We start from the raw sequence: 23318 nt of genomic DNA on the forward strand, positions 1-23318 counted from the left end.
AGGGTCTTTTGATGAATAAATGAATTGAGATGCCATATTCAACTGAGTGAGGGTCGTAAAGTTAATGCAAGGAAGTAAGACTGATCACCTTGGAAATGGAGTAACCTTTAAAAGTGACATCCACAGTGGTTGCGTGTGGCAAGTTCATTGGGAGAATATTAGAAAACCTCTGGATTTCATGGACTACTGCATCTGTGTATGGCATTTTTGCACGGTGTTCTGTCCGTGGTTGAGCAGACCCAATCACCTGTGCGATTTCTTCTTGGACTTTGCCTGAGAAAATAAAACATTTATTTCCACAAAAATAAACTTTACAGTTCAAGCTGCATTTCTGAAGAAAGGAAGAGTCTAGGATATACAACTGTTTATAAGTGAATAACACAGAGATATATTTGACATCTATTCTAATACAGGCCAAATGTTTAGATACTTTAATTCAATGATTGGAGCTGTGAATGGACAAAACAGATATTTCTACAAACCTGAAAAGTCTCCTGAAGAGGGCCAAGTTTGCAGAAAAATGTGAAATCTTTTAAAGGGTGTGTGTGTGTGGGGGGAGGGGTTAAAACAAACAAACAAAGATAAAATGTGTCCCTATAGCTTTAAGTAACTGATTCCTTCAGAGTTTGTAACTAGGCAATCACAGCATTCTAAGGCTTGGTTCCATCACAGAAAACAAGGGGGAGGGGGTGTTGGAGGGCATGAGTGCCTGGGAGACGCTCGAGTACAGTGGGCAAACCCCCGGAAAAGGGTATTCCACACTCCCCCGACTGACCTCTCCTTCCAAAATGTGGATTCGGAGAAACCACTGAGGTTGCAAGACCTCCTGGCTCCAATGTGTATGTGCAATTGCCAAATCCCCTGCCCAAATCCCCCTGTGCCCTTTGCCCTGTTCATTGTCTTGTATCCAGGTGCTGCAACCCCCTGCCTGCCTTGTTTGTTTCTCCTCTTGTAAACTGTCAATAAAAGGGCTTGGGGAGAAACGGGACGTCAGAGTTGCCCCCTGCATCTCTCACTTGCCGAAACGACATGCTGTCTCCGCTGGTGTAAGACTACAAGGGGGCAGAGCTCTTTCAAGCCTGTTGGGTGGGAAGGAGACAGGGGTGCCAACTCCAGGCTGAAAAATACCTGGAGATTTGTAGGGTACAGTCTGGACAGGGGAGGGTCTTCAGGAGAATATAATGCCATAGATTCCACCCTCGAAAGCAGTTATTTCCTTCCATGGGAATAAAGGTTTCCAACCTCCAGGTGAGGACTGAAGATCACTAGAATGACAACTGCGCTACAGATGGCAGAGATCAGTTTCCCAATTGATGGGAAACACTCACACTGAATTTCAGGGTACTTCATCATTAACAATAGGCCCCAGCGTAGTGTTGTTGAAGTGGTCTCTGTGCCAGCAGCGAGTAAATTACCCACCACTGCCTTAAGGTTTTTGTTATGGAAAAACCTATTTGTCTGGTTCTTCTCCTGTGGGGAGAAAAAGAAAGCATTAATAAATAATAAGGGGGAAATATCTCTGAGATCATATGGGGAAGCAGAAAATGGTTGCAGGTAACCACACTGATCCCAAGCAAAATCCAAGAACAAAAGCCACCTAATAAATTTTATTAAGACCAATCAAAATTAGGTGGTTTCAGCGTTGGATTTTGCCATATGCCAATCCCTCTAAATTTTTATTATTTTATTATTTTATTATTCTACTTTTATATTGCCCTCCCCCGTCGGTAACCACTGTGACCCAAATTTTGAAGGACCACCTGCTCCCATGTAACCAGTGGTGGGATCCAAAAATTTTAGTAAGGGGTTCCCATGGTGGTGGGATTCAAACTGTGGCGTAGCGCCAATGGGGCTGGGCGGGGCACGACGGAGGCGTGGCCGGGAATTCCGGAAGTGGGGCGTTCCTGGGCGGGGCTGTGGCAAGGACGCAGCCGCTGCACCGGTCCTTGGGTGGCAAACGAATGCACGCAGGTGCAGGCTGCCACGCACGCTGGTGCACCTCCTGCTAGACTGCTTCAAGTTCTGCGCGCTACTGCTGAGAGGAGGGGCGTAACTGAGGCAAAAATCACGTGGCAAAATCACCAATTAGTAACCCCCTCTTGGCACACACAAATAATTAGTAACCTACTCTCGGGAACCTGTGAGAACCTGCTGGATCCCACCTCTGCATGTAACCCTCCTGGCATCTTAAAACCTTGTTGGAGAGAAAAATAGGTTATAAATATCTAAATTAAGGTTCCCAAATGTGGTGCCCAAGGGTGCCACTGTGCCCATCAATATCTTTGTTGACGTTTTTGTGTTTTGGAAAGTGTCCAGGGCCAGATGGGGCTTGTAGCAAGCTTTGCCTGATCCACAGACCTCCTGCTATGTAGGGAGCATCAATCAAAAATATTGATGAGTTGCAATGACAGTTATTCATACACCGATTGCTATTCTTAAAAAGGTCCACCTCCATTTGGCATAAATATCTGCACCGGTTTCCATCCAGTGGCGTCGGCCCTCCTGTCTCCTTCCTATTTCCCATCTTTCTGCTTTCCCCTTTTTCGCTTTTTTAAAAAAGGGATACAGTTAATTTTAATTGTTATCCCTTAGTGGAATAATGATCATGCCAGAACATAATGTTGGGATTTAATTGATTTTATTGTTGTATGGGGCTGTATACTGCCCTGAGCTCATCTGCGGAAGGATGGCCTATAAACCAAACAAATATAACGTTTCAGCCAAAACTGGGTCCACCCAAAGTTGAGTAAGAGTAAAGGACTCCTTACACACACACACCACACACACACACACACACACACACACACACACACACACACACACACACACACACACACATACACACACTCCACTTGCTTTCCTACTATTAGGTCATCTGAAGATGCCAGCCACAGATGCAGGCAAAACGTCAGGAGAGAATGCTGCTAGAACACGGCCATACAGCCCGGAAACCACACAGCACCCCAGTGATTCCGGCTGTGAAAGCCTTCAACAATACGTAGCTACACTATAGGTTACGTATTTAGCTTAGTTAGTGCAACTGTGTTGCTTTTCATTTGGATATATCTGTGCTGCTGTTGTGTTACCCCGGTATTTTTATTTGCCCAGTGCTTCGTTTTGCCTTTTCCCACCTTCTTTTTTTAAACCCAACCAGCCACCCAACACTTTTACAATAAACATTTTTTTTAAAAGACTGGGTTTTTTGTGTGTGTGTTTTTGGCTTCACTTGTTTGTGTTAAGTGCAATCAAGTCAACACTATGAATCAAGGTCCTCCAAAAAGTCCTGCCATTAACAGACTTGCAAACTGAGCGTTGTGGCTTCCTTAGTACAATCTACTTCTCAGGGATATTTCTGTTAATCTTTTTCCCATGTGCCAGACTGCACAGGTGGTACCAGGTTGGTTATACCGGTAAATTGTTTTGTTATTGTTCTGGTGCTGCACTGAAGCCAACTTTCTTAGGGGGTCAGTCTAGAGCTTCTCGGGATGTTCTGAGTGAGGGCAGTGGGTTACAAGGATACTTTCCAGGAAACTCTTTGTCTAAGGAAATTTCCCAACAAGGAAAAGCATCATTCCCCCCCTCCTGCTATAACAACAAGAATAGCATTGCTTGGAAAGAGGAAATGAGAAGAACACACGTACATACTTGAGGAGGGTGGTGTAACTGGGATGGGGAAAGGCAGGAACAGAAGAAAATAAAGGGGATGGTGGGAAGGAGGAAGAGGCAGGAGAGGCCACACGAGGCTTTGTCCTGGAGACTCTCTCCCCCAATAAGCACCTCAGATGTCAAATTTACAAAATTTGCCTTCTAGTCGCTGGGTAAGATGTGACCTACAGAGACAGTACTAGTCACATAACAGCAACTGCAGAAAATTAGGAAATCCCTGCTAGGCGCAGCAGTGGCACAGGAGGTTAAGAGCAGGTGCATACTGATCTGGAGGAACCGGGTTTGATTCCCCGCTCTGCCGTTGAGCTGTGGAGGCTTATCTGGGGAATTCAGATTAGCCTGTGCACTCCCACACACGCCAGCTGGGTGACCTTAGGCTAGTCACAGCTTTTCGGAGCTCTCTCAGCCCCACACACCTCACAGGGTGTTTGTTGTGAGGGGGGAAGGGCAAGGAGATTGTCAGCCCCTTTGAGTCTCCTACAGGAGAGAAAGGGGGGAATATAAATCCAAACTCTTCTTCTTCTCTTCTAATTTACAGGCTGTTCTTTTCAGAAGCTTGGCTCCTTGCCAATGAACCATGCAGTGAAATGCAAAAGAAACACTGAGAACTCAGATGTTCAAAGTTCAACTGCGGCTTCTGACATAATTGAACAATGATGTCACCTCTTGCTGCCGAACGAGGAAAGAATCAATGAAGCTTCTTTGGTCGTTCTCATCCAGGTCCTTCAGGTGCTCTATGAAGGTGGCCTGTATGAAGGCGTACAATTCATCTCTGTTATTCAGGACAGTCTTGTGAGCCCCCAAAAGGAAGCCCAGAGCAGGAAACATGTTATACAGCTGAAAGAATAAAATATGAGTTAGGGGGGAAAAGATTAAATATCTTCTCAAACGGAAACCTCTGGGTGTTCTCTCTCCAGTGTCTTTGCTCGTTTTCTGCAAAGGAGTAACTAGTAAGATAAAAGGATGCCACACAATGTTTGGAGCTGTACTTAGAAAATGCTTTGGAAGCCAGAAGGCTTGGTCTGCACACTTGTAGCACACATTCTTTCATCCAGCCTTGCCCTGCTACCCACTCTACACAGAAGCTGAGGGAAGCAGGAAAAATTGTGTGAAGGGTGACCCACAGAGGGAAGCTTTATTACTACTGATAATGGGAAATGTGCCTTCCATAATATCAATCCCAAAATTGCTAAACAGTAATGATCCTTTTACACTTGGGAGAATAGCCAATTATTTGCTGCAAGTCATGTCCTTAAGAGGTATGTAAAATACGCAAGTATAAAATTATATTTAAATGTGAAATACTCTATACCTCTGATACTCCTGGGTTATGTATAGAAGGTGTAATAAAGGAGCCTCCATTGTTATTTATTGCATTTTAATGTGAAATTTTAATCGTCTAATTTATAGCATTAATTAGGTATATATACCCATTTTATAGATCCTGGGGAAGGTTATACCTTTTTTAGTAAATAGGCTGTAAATAACGAATGGCTAGAAATATCTTAATCCTGCCTTTTAAGTGTAGTTGTACTATATCTGTTCACAATTCCGTGTACAATGAAATGGTCAAATTTTTTAAATCTATATTATATTTTTATAAATATAATGGTGCTGAGGGGCTGGGAGGGGCTGTTGTGGCAGGCACGCAACCAGGCAGGGATTGTGCCTCTGTTCAAGTAGTCCATAGAGCACATGCCCTACCTTCCCTACCTTAGATACACCACTGCTTGTGGGATTTCTCATTGCCTGCTCTGCAAATGAATGAGACACAGGAAGTAAAGCTAGATTTGAGTCCAGTAGCACTCTGGAGACCAACAAGATTTCTGGTGTATCACCTCTTGAGAGTCACAACTCCTTTTGTCAGATATCCAATGAAAAGCCCAAAGTCAAGGCACAAATTGAAGTTGGCAGAGGATCAGAGAGGGACAACAGACTGTTAGAACACAACGGAATAAAAGTCAGGGCAGAAACTAGGGCCGTTTCTGCACGGCCACCTCGCGCCCCCACGCCGGCGAGAGTTTCGCCGGCGTGGGGGTGGGAGCCTGCTCGCACGGAAGCGTGCGAGCAGGCAACAGGGAGGCCGGCAGAAGGCAGGCGGCTCCGCACGGAGCCGCCTCTGCACCCTCCCCCCCATTGCCGTGTCTCCCACCGTCGCCTGCGGAGCGTGCCCAGCCCCGCCCGCGTTTCGCCCTCCGACCTGGAGGTCGGAGGGACCCAGTGTGGCCGATGGCCGCTACGCTACACAGGCTACGAGGAAGCATACGGTAAGTGGGGCTGGGGAGGCGCAGAGGCGGCTCCGTGCGGAGCCACTTGCCGCCGGCCTCCCTGTTGCCTGCTCATGCACGCTTTCCGCGGCGAAGCAGGCCTCCCACCCTTAAGTGGGGCCCGGGGGAGGGAGGAAGGCGTCTTCCGCTCGGCGAAGCGCTGGTTACGTTTACAGCGCCGCCAGGGAAGACGATTTTATCTCTTCACAACAACAACCTCTTTAAAGGGTTGTTGTTTAGAAGCTTTGACAGCGCCGCCCTGGGAGGAGGAAGAGGAGCCTCAGGTCGCAGCCACAGTAAATCGCTATGCAGCGGCGCTTGTGCGAACGTGCGACCTGGGGGCCTTTTTTTGCGCCCCCAGGCTGTTAGTAGGAAAGCGAGCCGTGCAGATACGACACTGGTAGGATCGGTAGCCAAGGGGAGAGTCCCCAGAGCAGACAGAAATATACCCAAGAGCAGTCACAGAGTCTGAATCTGCCAGGCACAAAAGGTAAATTATGAGATTAAGGCAGGGTTAACACAATCTTCAGCCATCAGAGAGGCCAAAGCTCACAGTGAGTTGACACTGGCCAGGAATGCTCACTGCAACAACAAAAGCCTCTTCAGTTATATGAGGAGTAAACCCAAGATAAAGAAGGGAAATTGTGACAGAGGACAGGGAGAAAGCAGAAAGGTTCAGTGACTGTTTTGCCTCAGGTTTTTTTCCCCCTGAAGAAGAGAACAAGCACATGTAGAGATGGTTGTAGGCAGAACCAGCAGGTTCTTACAGGTTCCTGAGAGTAGGTTACTAAGGTTCCTGAGAGTAGGTTACTAAGGTTCCTGAGAGTAGGTTACTAAGAAGTGGCAGTGACTCCCGACTGATGTGTACTGGGCTATGTGATCTGACTCTGGGTTAATAGGTTGGATCCAGCAGCCGTCATTAACCACCATTATTACCATTTAACCATCTTATTACTATTAATTGGAGCACTACACTGCACTAGCACTTTATTAACCTTGCTGCACCTTACTTAGATTTAGTAATTAGGATTAGTTGCTGCCAAAGCCAGGGAACAGTGTTGTTGAGTGGCTGTTGGCAGCCAGTACATATGTATATATATAAGTTAGGCTAGTAGAGTAGATAGTTGTTGTGAGGCTGCTGTAAGTTGTACTTGGTCTCTATCATGGGAGGGGATGGCAGCGGGGGGGGGCAGTTATGCGCGGAGCCAGCGGAGGATCCTGCAGTAGTATGGGGACCAGGGTAGATATATGGCGGTAGGAGGGGGCCATATGAGAGAAGGGGGAGGAGATGCATTCATGCTCGGCCCCCTTCTGCCCTCCGGCCTATCCCAAGGGATGCGGGCAGAAGGGCTCAGGTATACTCTGCTTCGAGCCTGGTGTTGATTAATGCACCAGGTCCATCAACAACCAAGACCCTTGACGCTCCGAGATTTTCACCGAGAGCAGCAGAGCAGACCTGGCTACATCACCGAGACCTGGAGTGCGAGAAGGTGAGCTGATGCGCCTTAAGCGAAGTCTCACCCCCGGGTTTTAGCGTGTGTCCCACCAGCCTCGAACACACAGGGCGGGGGGGGGAGGTGTGGCAATGTTCATACGGGATGCCATCGCCTTCAGGGCAGCCCCTGCCCCTCAAATTCCCGGGTTCGAATGTGCTGGTTTGGAGTGGTTGTCAGGGGAGAGGTTGGCCGTCTTCCTGGTGTACCGGTCGCCCTAAGCGCACCAGTGACGGCCTACCCACGGCTGCTAACGGAGGCGGTGGCTGGAGTAGGCGTTGCGTTTCCCTCGGCTTGTTGTCTTGGGAACTTCAAGCGTCCATGTGGGCCTTACGCCTCATGTTCAGCAACAGTAGGTACAATTGTCTCATCCATGGCGATGCTGGGACTCTCCCTATTAAGCTTACCCGGCGCCACCCATGAAACCCGGTCCACACTTTGAACCCTGAAGATGCTTTGGGGCGGGAGTGGATATGGCGGTATCCTCTGTTAGCAGAGTGCCATGGTCCGACCATTTTGCCCTGAAGGTCCGGATGGATCGGCCGCGCCAACCCCGTCTAGGCGACGGACTTATTTATGTCCGCCCGCAGAGACTTATGGAACCGATCGGGTTCCTGAATGCCCTGCGGGACCCTGAGCCCTCTGGTACCCTCGATGAGCAGGTGGCAGACTGGAACTCCAGACTCTCCAATGCCATCGAGGAAATTGCTCCCAAGTGCCCTCTGCGCCCCCGCTCACGGCAGGCTCCTTGGTATACTGGGGAGTTGTGTCAGATGAAGCGGGAACTCAGACGGCTAGAGCGAGCGTGGAGGAAGTCTCACGACGAAGTGGCACGAACAACTTACAGGACGTTTATGAAGGCCTATGAGTTGGCGATAAGGAGGGTGAAGAGGGCTTATTTTTCATCCTCCCTCGCGTCTGCTCGCTCTAAAGCCCGGCACAATTATTTGGGACTGTTGGGTCCCTCACCTCTTTGGTGGAGGGATCCACAAATTCTCAATTATTATTGGCTGTGACCCATTGCAGAGCTTTTTTGTAGACAAAGTCATGTCACTCCTCCGGGACCTTCCAGCCACATTTACGATACAGTAAAGGGCTTCGAGGCTCCTTCGCCCGTCTTCAGGTCCAAGCTTGGACCGGTTTTCCCTACTCCAGCGAGTCCGATGTTGACAAGGGGTCCTGGCTGCTGTTAGACACCACTACCTGTCCCTCTGGATCCGTGCCCCTCCACAGCTAATAAAAGCCTGCCGGGAGGAATTCACGACCCCACCTGGTGAATATAGTCAACTGCTCCCTTGAGCAAGGAGTGTTTCCGGGTGGGTTGAAGGCGGCATTGCTCCGCCCACTCTTGAAAAGACCATCCCTTGAATCCTGGCGATCTGGCCATTTACCGCCCACGTCTCGAATCTTTCGTTTCTGGGGAAGGTGGTTGAGAGAGTGGTGTTGGAGCAACTTCAGGGGTTTCCTGGAGGACACATCGGCTTCGATCCCTTCCAGTCCGGCTTCCGTGCTGGACATGGGGCCGAGACCGTCCACCATTAAGCCATCACAGATACACTCCGCATGCAGCTGGGCCGAGGCCCGGATCGGCGTACTGATTCTATTAGATCTTACAGCAGCATTTGATATGAGTCGATCACGACCGCGCGATCCACTGCCTGGCCACCTCTGGAGTCACGGGGGGCACTGTCCTTCCAGTGGATTGCCTCGTTTCTCCAGGGGTAGGGATCAAGCAGGCCTATGGAGTGCGGGGATAGAGGCCTCCCATAGGGCCCCACTTAGTTGTAGAGGTCGCATCCAGGGAGTCCTTGCTTTCCCCGCTCTTATTTAACATCTACATGCGACCCCTGGCTCAGCTGGTCTACCAGAGTTTTGGGCTGGTCTGTATCACCAATATGCTGATGGCACCCAGCTCATTCTGTTGATGGAGGTGGGGCCGGCCTCTGCCCCTATAGCTCTACAGCATTGTTTGGAGTCGGTTGCTGGTTGGTTGAGGCAGAGCAGGTTAAAACAATCCAGCGAGCTGGCGGAGGTCGCTTTGGCTGGGCGGGGGGGAGAGGAACCAGGGAATTTATTGCCAGTCTTGGAGAGGGGTTGGAAGTTGGCCCGGTATCTTTGGCGTACTGCAGCCTGGGGGTCGCCCTGGACTCTTCACACTATCGATGGAGACCCAGGTGGCCCATGTTCACCCGGGTTGCGTTTTTCACCTCCACCAGGCTCGGCGGCTGGCTCCCTATCTCTCCCAGTGCGACCTATTTTTCGCCACTGTGATCCCATCACGACCGGTCACCTGCGAGGTTGGATTACTGTAACTTCAAAGCTCTACGTGGGCCTTCCCTTCGCGACTGATCAGAAGTTGAAGCTGGTCAGAATGCGGCAGCCCGGCTTCCTGACAGGTGGTGGTTATTCCAGATCCACATCACCCCTGTGTAATTGCTGCAGCTGCCTGCACTGGCCAGCTCCCAGTATATGGAGTTACGGATCGATTTTCAAGGTGTTATGTAATGACCTTTAAGGCCTTCACAGCGGCATAGGGGCCCGCATACCCTCACAGGGGACCGCATCACCCCCTATGTCCCAAACAGGCCGCTGCGTTCGGCGGCAGCAGAGCTGCTGGAGATCCCTGGCCCTGCGATGGTGCGGCTGGCCTCGACCCGGGCCAGGGCCTTTACGGCCCTGGCCTGCCTGGTCGAATGCTCTACCTCCAGCTGTCCGGGCCCTGTGGGACCTTGGTGAGTTCATAGGGCCTGCAAGACTGAACTATTCCACGGGCCTTTGGGGGGGGGCTGGCAGCGGTTCTATCACCCCACTGAAGCTGCCGTTTTCCAAATGCGTGCCGGGCCCTGGTTTCCATCTTGGGCCGACCTATCCCCTCCCTCCATTGGCCTGTAGTTCGGGCGCTCTGATATCTCAACCAGTATGTAATTGAAACTGTTATTAAGTTTTAAAGTTTTAAGTTTTAAGTTTTAATGAATTAAGCTGTACTTCTGTATTTGAGATGTTTTATTGATTGTTGCTGAATGTGCAGCTCTTCTGTGAGCCGCCTCGAGCCCTTCGGGGGTGAGGCGGCTTATAAATCTCATAATAAATAAATAAATAAATAAACATTTGTGTGTGCTGAGAGGGGGTTACTAATTGGTGATTTTGCCACGTGATTTTTGCCTTAGTTACATCCCTCCTCTCAGCAGTAGCGTGCAGAACTTGAAGCAGTCTAGCAGGAGGTGCACCGGCGTGCATGGCAGCCTGCGCCTACCCCCTCGTGCGGTCGATTTCCCGCCCTAAGGGGACTGAAAGCGTAGCGGACTCGCGTCCGCTTGCCCACCAGCCCCGCCCAGGAAAGCCCCCCCCCCAGAATGCCCGGCCACGCCCCTATCATGCCCCGCCCAGCCCCATTGGCGCTACGCCACAGTTTGAATCCCACCACCATGGGAACCTGTTACTAAAATTTTTGGATTCTACCACTGGTTGTAGGCAAGAAACGGCATCCGGGCTACTGACAAGGGACAAAGACGCAGTTGAGAAGCACTTGGCTGCATTGGATGTGTCCAAATCCCCTGGGCCAGATGGTATGAACTTAAGGGTGCTGAAAGAACTATCTAGAGAGTTTGCTAAGCCTTTGTCCTTCATTTCCCACACCTTGCGGCAGATGGGAAAAGTGCTACAAGACTGGAGGAGAGCAAAAATTATGCCCATTTTCAAAAAAAGGGAGAGGGGTGACCGAGGAAACTACAAGCCAGCCAGTCTGACCTTTATCCCAGGGAAAACACCAGAGAAGATTTTAAAGGGTCCAGTCTACAAGCGTCTGAAGGACAAGTTGGTGGTCTTGGGAAGTCAGCATAGATTCGTCCCCAACAGGTCCTGTCAGATCAATCTTGTTTCCTTCTTTAATCAAGAGATGACATTGCTACATCAAAAGAATGCTGTCAATGTTTTTTTTCTCTAGAAACCTTTATTGCCATTGTTGAAATTAAAATGTACAACACAGGTGACACTTAAACGCATTCAAAGCTGTAACGGTGTGACGTGGCATCGAAGAAAAACAATGCAATTCTGGACTGCATCAATAGGAGTATAGTGTCTAGATCAGCGGTTCTCAACCTTCCTAATGCCGCGACCCTTTAATACAGTTCCTCGTGTTGTGGTGACCCCCAACCCTAACATTTATCCATTTTACAGATGGAGAACACTGATGCAGAGAGCCTTAGGCGACCCTTGTGAAAGGGTCGTTCGACCCCCAAAGGGGTCCCGACCCACAGGTTGAGAACCACGGGTTTAGATCAAGTAACAGTACCGCTCTAATTTGCATTGGTCAGACTTCACCTAGAATACTGTTCCAGTTCTGGGCAGCAGAATTCAAGAAGAATATTGACAAGTTGCAGCGAGTCCAGAGGAAGGTGATCAAAATTGTAAAAGGTCTAGATTCCATGCCCTAGGACAGTGGTGGTGAACCTATGGCACAGGTGCCAGAGGTGGCACTCAGAGCCCTCTCTGTGGGCACGTGCAAACAGAGTCCCCCCCCCCACATCTAGGCTGTCCTGGGCCACTGGGCTCAATTATTAGCATTAATCCTAAGACCTAGTTTTAGGGAAGCAGTGTAGGTAACCCTGTTGAGCACTGTTAAACCCCACTGATTTTCATGCAAAGAACTAAAGCACGCTCCTTTATCTGGGAGTAAGCTCAGTTGCTGGCAATGGGGCTTGTTCCGAGTGAACCCTCCTAGGGTCATGATTCACCCGTTGGAAGAGTTGCATGGTTGCTTCAAAACCGACTACCACCAAGCTTAATCCTGAGTAACGCACTCCTCGGAGCCAACCTTTTTTCCTAAACTAAAACTTCAGTATTCAGGTTAAATTGCTGTGTTGGCACTTTGCGATAAATAAGTGGGTTTTGGGTTGCAATTTGGGCACTCGGTCTCAAAAAGGTTCGCCATCACTGCCCTAGGAGGAGAGACTTAAGGAGCTGGGTATGTTTAGTCTGGAAAAACGAAGGTTAAGTGCTGACATGATAGCCATGTTTAAATATTTGAAGAGGTGTCATGTTGATGATGGAACAAGCTTGTTTTCTGCTGCTTTAGACACTAGGACACAGAGTAATGCATTCAAACTAAAGGAAGACAGATTCCACCTCAATATTAAGAAGAACTTCCTAAGGGCTTTTTGACAGTGAAATACACTGGCGGGATGCATTCTCCTTCTTGGGAGGTTTTTATGAGCAGCCAGTGTGACGCAGCAACAAAAAAGGCTAATGCGATCCTGGGGTGTATCACCAGGGGCATAACATCCCAATTGCTAGATGTTATAGTCTTGCTGTACGTTGCATTGGTCAAGCCTCACCTGGAGTATTGTGTCCAGATCTGGAGGCCTCGCTTTAAAAAGGGTGTGGACAGAAATAGAGCAAGTGTAGAGGAGAGTGGTGAAGATGGTCAGGAGCCTAGAGACCAAGCCCTACAAGTCATGGTTGAAGGATTTGAAAATATTTAATCTGGAGGAGAGAAGACTGAAAGGGGACATGATTGATATCTTAAAGAATTTGAAGGATTATCGCTCAGAGGAGGGGCAAGGAGCTGTTCCTGTTGGCAGCGGAAGATAGGACTCGCAGCAATGGGCTTAAATTAGGGGCAGAAAGATTCCGACTGGATTTTAGGGGGGAAATGACAGTAAAAGTTGTTCAACAATGAAATCAGCTACCTAGGGAGGTGGTGAGCTCCCTCCACTGGCGATCTTTAAGCAGTGATTGAACAAACACTTTTTCTGGGATGCTCTTGCCCGGTCCTGCATGGAAAAGGAAGTTGGATTAGGTGGACTGTATGGCCCCTTCGAAATCTATGACTCTCTCTCTCTCTCTCTCTCTCTCTCTCTCTCTCTCTCTCTCTCTCTCTCTGGCTCATTCCGCACATGCAGAATAATGCACTTTCAAACTGCTTTCAGTGCTCTTTGAAGCTGTGCGGAATAGCAAAATCCACTTGCAAACAGTTGTGAAAGTGGTTTGAAAATGCATTATTTTGCGTTTGCGGAAGGGGCCTCTCTCTCTCTCTCTCTCTCTCTCTCTCTCTCTCTCTCTCTCTCCCTCTCTCTCTCCAGCCTTCATAGCATCTTAAGACTTAGAAATTCTGCAATGGGAAACCTTTTATGGACTTGAAGGTCCATAGCCTCACGCTTTCTCAGCTCTCTGAGGTTATCCTTTTTGCCTTTAAATTTTTTTATGTTTGCTGTGTTTTGTTGTTGTTGTTCTTTTTATGCCAATAAAGGCGTTGCTTTGCTTTCTCAGCTCTACACACCATCTATCCAGTTCCAGCATTCAGTAGTAGTGGTCAAGTTGATTTTTGTCATAGTGTGGGTTGCAAGTGGTCAGCAAGGCGATTTTAACAAACAACTGTGTTGGATTACCTGGTGCTATTGCAGAGAAAGCCTGGGGAGACAAAATAGGAATCTTTGGCTCATTCCGCACACGCAAAATAATGCACTTTCAAGCTGCTTTCACAACTGTTTTTGCCATTCCGCACAGCTTCAAAGAGCCCTGAAAGCAGCTTGAAAGTGCATTATTCTGCGTGTGCGGAATCAGCCTGAGGTAATTTCTATTGCTTTTCTCCTCCCCTTCTCCTGTAGTGATTCACACCAACACCTTCTTTTCACAACACACCGGAAAAAAAAGTTTATTTTCTTCAGAAGGGCTCAGTGCTTGGCTGTTTCATTGATAAGGTAAGGAATGTAACAAGGTATTGTTTGTTTACAACAGGGATGGCTGCTTTAAAACAGTTACAGTTTCACACACCCGCAGCTTTACTGAATTGATAGGCTGTGTGTGTGAGTGACTGAGAGAGAGAGAGAGAGAGAGAGAGAGAGAGAGAGAGAGAGAGAGAGAGAGAGAGAGAGAGAATGATTTTAAAATGGAGAAGTTACCTGGGCTGAAGGGCTTCCCACAAGCCGGGCATTTTCATTGACCAATCTCAGCAGTCTTCTAAATCTGGCATCTTCATATTCAAATCATTTGCCAAGTAATATTGATACTATAATATTGGAAACTGCAACATTCATAATTGCAGCGTTCTCAAATGGTTTTCCTACAAGAATTAAAAAGAAGGGAATATTTAATTAGGAAAGAACATCACTATTATTGTTGCCTTTCAATGGCTTGGGGCCTGATCAAGAGCAGAATCTCTCTCTCTCTCTCTCTCTCTCTCTCTCTCTCTCTGTGTGTGTGTGTGTGTGTGTGTGTGTGTGTGTGTGTGTGTGTTGACCAGTGGTAGGATTCAAATAATTTAACAACCGGTTCCAAGTGGACTCAGTGGTGGATTACAACCAGTTCTCTGAACTCGACACAAAAATTAGCAACCGGTTCTACCGAATAGGTGCAAATAGGCTGAATCCCACCACTGGTGGTGACCCTACGAATTAACGCCCTATCGTTCATAGCCCTGCTCAGGCTGTGGCTCCCTTGATTGATCCAATCCATTTTATGTAGGATTTTCCTCTTTCTGCTTCCACTTTTCCAAGCATTATTGTTTTTTGCAGTGACTCTTGTCTTCTCATAATGTGACCAAACTACAATAGCCTCAGTTTAGTCATTTTAGCTTCTAGGGAGAGTTCTGGCTTTATAGAACCCACTGATTTGTCTTTGTGGCAGTCCACAGCATCCATAGAACATTCTTCCAACACCACATTTCAAAGGAATCTACTTTCTTCCTGTCAGCTTACCTCACTGTCCAACTTTCACATCCATCCGTCCATAGTAATGGGGAAAACTATGACATGACAGTTACAAATCTTTACACCTAAGAATCTTTTATAAGGATGTTGTGGGTTTTCCGGGTCATATATAATTTTTTGTAACTTCCTGACTGTTGTCCTTCCCAGTCTCAATTTCCTTCTGATTCCTTGGTTGCAGCCTCTCCCTTTGGGTTGATAATGGAGCCAAGGAATAGGTAATCTTGAACAATTTAAGTTTTCTCATTGCAAACCTTAAAGTTGAGTAAGTTGCCAATTGTAATTATTTTGTCTTCATGGTGTTCAGCTGTAATCCTGCTTTGTCACTTTCCATTTTAACCTTTCGCAGCAGTTGTTTCAAGTCTTAACTATTTTCTGATAGTAATGTGGCGTCATCTAGACATCTCCTGTTGTTAATATTCCTGCCCCCAATTTTCACTTCATCTTCATCTATATCAGGGGTAGGGAACCTGCGGCTCTCCAGATGTTCAGGAACTGCAATTCCCATCAGCCTCTGTCAGCATGGCCAATTGGTGTTCAGCCAATTGGCCATGCTGGTTGGGGCTGATGGGAATTGTAGTTCCTGAACATCTGGAGAGCCGCAGGTTCCCTACCCCTGATCTATATCTAATCCAACTTTCCTTATATGTTCTGCATATAGATTGAGGAGACAGGGAGATAAAATGCATCCTTGTCTAACACCTTTGCCAATTGAAAACCATTCTGTGTCCTCATATTCTGTCCTAACAGTAACCAGGTTGTGCATCAAAAGAATCAGATGCTGTGACACACCCATTTTCATTATAACCAGCCACAGTTTTTTCATTATCTAAACAGGCAAAAGCTTCACTGAAATCTATGAAACACAAACTGATTTTCTTCTGAAATTCTCTCATATGCTCCAGTGACCTTTAGCACCTGTTCCTTTTCTGAATACAGCTTGATCACCTGGCATTTCTAGTTCCAGCTATGGTAACAGTATTGTAAGATAATGAGGATCACTTTATTCATGTGAGAAATTAATGATAGAACAGACACTATTTACTTTGATAAGTGTCGAACAGAAATAAAATATAATCCATGAACAAGCTAGTTCTGTGTATTGTCAAAGGCTTTCACGGCTTTCAACTGGTTGTTGTGGGTTTTCCGGGCTGTGTGGCTGTGGTCTGGTAGATCTTGTTCCTAACATTTCACCTGCATCTGTGGCTGGCATCTTCAGAGGTGTATCACAGAGAGAAGTCTGTTACACACTGTGTCTATTGAGAAGGGAATGTATAGCGGGGTATATATTGTCCATGTCCCAGGGTGGGGAACCAATCAGTAAGTGTTATGCAAAGGTGTGGTTTAGTGCATTGTATTGCAGGTGGGGGTATCAGTCCTTTTATATTTGTAGTCGCATTTGCATTCCCTGCAGCAGCAGCAGTATTTGTGAATGCAAATACTGTGTCTGGGTGGAGTCCATTGTCCATGAACTTAGCATTCCCTTGGCCTTTGATTCTGGTGTTTTTAAGTACTGGTAGCCAAGCTTTGTTAATTCTCAGAGTCTCTTCTTTTTTGTTGGAGTTGTCTTGGTGTTTGTCCCAGAATCCCGTTTATTTAATTTCTGGCAAACCCTTTCTCAAGGCACCAAAATAATCATACTGAAGCAGATTCCAAACTCAAACAGAATCAAAGATTTATTAACACCGCTCAGAGCCCTCCGGGGGTAGAGTGGTATAAAAAACCCATAAATAAACAAACAAACTGTAGTAATGCACTGCTGACCCAGCAGCACCGTGGTAGAACGTTGGGACGCCAACGGACCTACGGCCTTCTGGTCGCACCGCACCCCCACTCCTCATCCCCCTATGAGTCACGGGTCATGAACTGTCTGGCTCAATCACCGGGCGCAGGGACAATGGTCTTGCCCCCAGGTGAGGATTAGGCTCGGACGCCTACGCTCCTCTCCGCACGTAGCCAGGTGAGATCATGCATCACATGATGATCTCCCGACCTCCCGCCTCCCGCTCTCCCGGAACTCCCCCTGGTCCTCCCTCCTACACGCCCCCGATAGGATAACAATAAAAGGTGCCAGGAACCGGCATGCGGGAGACTCGCTAGGAACACGGACCTCCGGTCTCCCGCTGCTGGCGATCTCCACCAGATGTTATCTCCGCGTCTCGTCTCGTTCTTACGCTGACCACGTGGGTCGACTACAACAAACAAACAAACAGAGAGGAGATGGGAGTGGGAGATAACTTGGATGGAAGAAAGGATATTATAACCCAACATTTTTTAAATATTAAAGCATAAAAATAGAAAATTAAGCAGCGTAACATGAATATGATTTTTCACACACTATAATAGTGTTGTTAAAAGATCAGCTCCTTAAATTAAAAACCTGGGAGAAAGAAATGTTTTATCCTGGTGCTTAAAAGGAGGACATGAGTTGCCAAGCAAATCTCAAAAAGATTCTGTCTCCTCAGGGAACCTGGGAAGCTGTAAATACAGAACATGTGACAAATAATTTCAGAAATTTCAAGTGACGGTTGTTAGAATTCTTTGGGGTAAGCCATGCCAATAAATCATTAGAAACCCATTTGTTTTGCAGCGGAAGCAGAGAATACCAACCCACCTTCATAAGATTCAAATTGCTTTATCAGGAAATCACACTCCTCAACAATCCTGTCTTCGATGATCCTCTTGCCCATTCCGTAGTCTCGTAAGGTAGATAACGCAAATCGCCGCATCACTCTCCAGTTCTCACCATGAGCGAAAACGATACCTGGATGGAAGTGAGAGCCAGATTTCAGGTTGCCATAGCTCCGTGGTGGCGAACCTTTGGCACTCCAGATGTTATGGACTACAGTTCCCATCAGCCCCTGCCAGCAAGGCCAATTGGCCATGCTGGCATGGGCTCATGGGAATTGTAGTCCATAACATCTGGAGTGCCAAAGGTTCGCCACCACTGTCATAGCTATTCCAGTTGTGCAACTTACATAATTCTCCTTTCTTCTATTTTATCCTCCCTGTGATGTAGACTAGGTTGAGACAGTGTGACTAGCCCAAGGTCACCCATCCAGCTTCTAGGGCACCAGAGGGAATTTGAACCTGGCTTTCTCCTCTTAACCCCTTCCACCACACTTGGGCCCCTTGCACTTTCAATCCACTTTCCATGCACTTTGCAGTTGGATTTTACTGTGCAAAATAGCAAAATCCACTTGAAACAATTGTGAAAGTGGATTGAAAGTGCATTATTTTGCATGTGCGGAAGGGGCCTGAGTCTAGTGTAGTGTTGGATATGCTTAATGTAGGTCAGGTCACCCAAATGTTAGAGGTAATGGGCAGGACCCCACCCCCCGAAAAATTATCTTCCTGTGTTCTACCTATGTCAGCTCTTCAGTTCCTTGGGTAAAATGAAGAGTTGAAGATTATGTTCCTATATAAAAGGGTAAATGAAGATTCAAGTTTGCCACTTTCAGTAGACTGCACCCTGTTTGCTAACTAAATAACACAGGACTCAGTGCAATCATCTTCTCTAGCTTCATTCATATCCCCAACTCCCTGGGCCAACCACACACACTTCCCTGGGCCAGTCGCACCTTCTAATCTACCTCACAGGGCTGTTGTGAGGACCAAATGGCGGACAGTGGAACAATGTAAGCTGCTTTGGGTTCCCATTAGAGAGAAAGACAAGGTATACATTAGGTAAAGAAATAAACAAACAGGTTTTGTTATGCATGGATCATAGGACTGCAATTGATTTTTTTGACTTTGCTATGTCAATATTGATGCGTGGCAGAAAGCAAAGGCTTTCATATGGTCTAGAGCAGTAGTGCCCCTTCTGGGTCTCCCACTCGGAAGTGATATCATGTCAAGCGATGACCAATTTCAGCTGTCTCCATAATGCAACTTCCCCCTGTGGCACAAAGACTTCTTGCCTTCTTCAGCCTTGTTGATTAATAACACAGCAAGCTGCCTTATCCTATAAGGTTATCTGAACTCTCTGTTGTCTTTCCTGATATTTCCAGCTGGCCAAGTTAACCCTATTGCACCGAAATAAAACAGGTCCAGCGGCTCCTTCCTTTGGTCTGTCCTGAAACTATTATCCATCAGTTTAACTGTGTGTCACTGAGTTCTCTTTCTGTAGGGGAAAAAGTTTTCTCCTTCCCTTTCCACCCTAAGCAAAATTTTAATGAATGGCATAGAGACAAGCTGAAAGGTCTTCAGAACAGAGTTGAAAAATTAGCAAAGTACTCTTAAGCTATAGTTTAAGTATCCTAGTTCTTTAAACAGAGAGCATCTTCTATAGCAGGAGTTGAGATGACAGTTTGTTGCTTTGTTTCATATGTAGGCTGGCAACAATAGGAATGAGTGGACCTCACCATAGCCCTTCATAATTTCTTCAAATATTGGGATGAAGGGCCTCTCAGCAAAAGCATCGGCCTGGTTCACCAAAGCCTCCTTTACAGTCTCATAACCTGTCAGCACTACCATTTTCTGAGCTCCCATTTGAATGCTGAACACAGGCCCATACTGCTTGGATAACTGAAAAGTAAATGAAGAAAAAAAAGTGAGAAATATTATTCTGACCATCCCAGTCTTTAGATACGAACAACCTCTCACAGAACCAAGATGGCATGTCCAGATGTAACCCCTATGTTCAGAATGGGTTGACCCAGAAAGGGGTGGAGACTCAAAGCAGCAGAAGGCTGCAAAAACTGGTAAAGTTGGAGGAAGCAAGGCTACCAGGCTGGGTCCTTGATTTAATTCTTTATAAGCTCTTAACACCTTGTTTAAGGGCTTGCTATGTATGTAGTTGATGGGAGTTCATTTGGGGACCTTCATCATCTTGGATCCCATTCACCAAGCCTCTGAAGTCTTCATAAGCCAACCACCAGCAGGAAGAATTGGACTTTGCATTTATCAGTAGATTGTCAAGATAAGGACTTGAAATGCAACCTAGAAGGACTGTAAATTGTTAATGTTAAATGTTAATGTTAAAAGTGTTATTTGTTAAGGAAGTAAACCATTTTGTTTTAAAAGTTAGTTCTTTGCAACTCCTTCCAAGTTCTGCCCCACAGAACCCACAGTTAGAGTCTACACAGACACAACATTTTACCACAACTGAACACAGTATGTGTGACTGCTTCAATTATAAGTGATTTGCCTCCCAGCCACAATGGCATATAAATGGAATTGCTAACTAATCTAGAGAAAAAATGTTATTTGAGTCTTATTCACACATTATCAAAGGACAGACCTTTCTTCAGGCCTATTTGTAACCTTACATATGGATAACACACACACAAATACACAATTATCTTTTTTTTAACCTGCAAAAACTCACAAAATTAGTAAAAGAAAGAGCGAGCAATGCAAGTGTAACATCACAAATACAATTGTTAGCCTTTAAGAAAAGAGCGGTGTATTATTATTAAAATGTTTATGTATTGTTTTTCCCCACAGAGTGGATCCAGGTTTAATAACCCTTATATTAGAGGGGGGGGGGGGTTTCAGAAAAAAACATCCTAAAATGACACAAACACAAGGGAAACCATATAGCATTGGCACAATCATACATATACATTCTTTGTGAGCCTTATGAAGACTTCTGAACCACACAAGTCTCCGCATCCAGGCATGGAGCCAGTGTAGCCAGGCAACCTGACTTCAGGAAAATATTTTGTTTATTTTCCTGGCGGTAACAATAATGAGGAGACAGTGACATCACAGGGAGAGGCCACTCTCTATGGAGGTGGTGCCATGGGGGATCTATGGAGGTGGCGCCATGGGGGATTTAGGGAGGGGTAACGTATAGAGTTGAGTAGTAGCTATCTTCTTCTCACTTCAAACACATATCCTGTAAGTAAGTACAAGCACATTTTGTGGCAATTCAGAACAGTGCCCACAGTCATCCCCCCAAAGAAAACGCAACCCTTATACCACCTAGGATTTTAAATATCTTGCTCTCTTAGCACACTGCTAAAAAATGCCATTCTAAAAACACAAACATTCAAGCTGTAAAGCAACCACAAATGACCTTCAGATAACTGAAATACAACTTATACCATTAAATAACAAAATGAACTGCTTATTTGCAGTTTTTAAATTACAATGCAATCAAATATTCTCCAGACCTCCTATTACCCCTTCTACTGCTCCCACAAGCGTCCTCTCCTGCCATAACCCACCTAACCGTCCAAATTTCTCTACACAGATTGCCTTAGCTAAGTACAACCCACTTGTTAAAATCTTACAGTTCAAAAAATCCTGTACTTAAAATGACACTGAATGTATATGGGCCTTTCCCCACTTACCTTAAGCCCCGCGCTACTTGAGGAGAGTAGCGCGGGGTCCCCTGGCACTCCCCACGAGAGGGGCGGCCAACAGTGCAGCCACCCCGACGCTGCCGCTGTCGCGCCCCCTCAGCGTGAGGCATCCCTGGCGCTTTTGCAAAGGGCGCCTTTTAATGACCCCTTGTAGAATGCGGGGTCGTGAGGACGCCCGGGCGCACGCCAGGGATGCCGCGTGCTGGGAATTGCGCGCAGCGACGGCAGCCGAGGGAAAAGTGGGGAAAGGCCCTTTGTTCCAGTTGATGTTCTTTGAATGAACTCATTAGCTATAACATTAAGATCGATTTCCTGAGAAATCTGTTCATGGCCATGAAGAAGAGCCGTGTAATTGAGCCTTGATTGTCTCAAGCTTGACTGTATTATGGTCTTTATTCTATGAAGGCATGCAAACGACCTTTCTGAGGTGCAGGGGGAAACAGGTAGGATAAGGGCTATTCTGATACATTTACCTAATTCCGGTATTAGCTTATGCAGACATTTCCCTTGTTCTCCACTGAACAGATCAATCACATCACAAAGAGCTAAAAATTTAACTTTCTGTTTCCTTGCAATATCCAAAAACATGACCCGATGAAGATGGCAGCATCCCAGACAATTTTAGTAAACGTTTAGAATGTATATACCAGTGGTGGCGAACCTATGACACGGGTGCCAGAGGTGGCACTCAGAGCCCTCTCTGTGGGCACGCGTGCACAGAGTTTGTCATGTGATAATAGTGTAATTATTTCAGGGAGATTATTAGCATTAAACCTAAGACCTAGTTTTAGGGAAGCAGTGTAGGTAACCCTGTTAAGTGCTGTTAAATCCTACTGATTTTCATGGGAAGAATGAAAGCATGATCTTTTACCTGGGAGTAAGCTCGGTTGCTTCTGAGTAAACCCTCCTAGGGTCGTGATTCACCCATTCGAAGCGTTGCACAGTTGCTTCAAAGCAAAGCCACCGACTACCACCAAGCTTACTCCCGAGTAACGCACGCCTTGGAGCCAACAGTTTTTTCTATACTAAAACCTCAGTATTCAGGCTAAATTGCCGTGTTGACACTTTGCGATAAATAAGTGGGTTTTGAGTTGCAGTTTGGGCACTCAGTCTTGAAAAGGTTCACCATCACTGGTATATACCATCATCCTCTCCTATAGCAAATGTTTAAATTTTGTGCATTTATTGGGACACATCTGAGGAAGAGCGATGGTGTAAATTGCTGTACATATTATGATTTCATAAAAGATTTTCCTGTAGAAATCCTTAGGAGAAGGAAACTGGTGAGGATCACATCCAGCATCAACACGTCATGCAGGCTTTCTGCATTTAGGAACTGTAGGACTCTAAATCAAAGTCTTTTTGCTGTTGTGTCTGTCTGAGACAGAACTGTTCAAAGTTGTTCTGCAGTTGCTCTGTACTCTCCTTTGTCGAAGCAAGAAGAAGTTCTGCTTGATGGAACGGCAGATTACTTTTTTTTGAAGAACTGTGCTTAATGTGTCCAAATGACCAAACACAAACATCGATAACTTCCCATGGAGTAAAAAGCAAATCTCAACAAGCTTCATGCCTACCCATCTGCTTTTGCCCCAGGAACTCCTCTCAAAGAACTGGATCAACTCCCTACTATTTGAAGCCACTAAGGAAGCTGCTCTAACAGCCCACCTAGTGGGGCAAAATTCTGTCAGATTTATGTTTGCCTCCTGGAAGAGTTTAAACAAAGCAAAACATTTTTGGTAAAGTTTTCAGAAAAGTTCTCAGGTAACTCACTCAGAAAATTTCTACCCAGGAACATTTTCTGGCACATATTTTACCACTTAAGTTCACAACATATGCAAAACAGTGAGCATATAGTGAAGTTGTTACGGAAGATGCAAT

General features: G+C 46.4%; 1 protein-coding gene across 1 annotated transcript in view; it reads right to left on the reverse strand.

Annotated features, from left to right (window-relative positions):
• LOC125428763 (cytochrome P450 2K6-like) overlaps positions 1 to 23318 on the reverse strand; it is a 62377-nt gene that overhangs the window by 30655 nt on the left and 8404 nt on the right. The window contains 6 exon segments of the mRNA XM_048489386.1: positions 89 to 273; positions 1329 to 1470; positions 4330 to 4503; positions 14326 to 14486; positions 17744 to 17893; positions 19494 to 19656. Coding sequence (XP_048345343.1) covers positions 89 to 273; positions 1329 to 1470; positions 4330 to 4503; positions 14326 to 14486; positions 17744 to 17893; positions 19494 to 19656 — 975 coding nt within the window.

The sequence above is a fragment of the Sphaerodactylus townsendi genome, linkage group LG03, assembly GCF_021028975.2.
Source record: "Sphaerodactylus townsendi isolate TG3544 linkage group LG03, MPM_Stown_v2.3, whole genome shotgun sequence".
NCBI classification, from domain to species: Eukaryota; Metazoa; Chordata; class Lepidosauria; order Squamata; family Sphaerodactylidae; genus Sphaerodactylus; species Sphaerodactylus townsendi.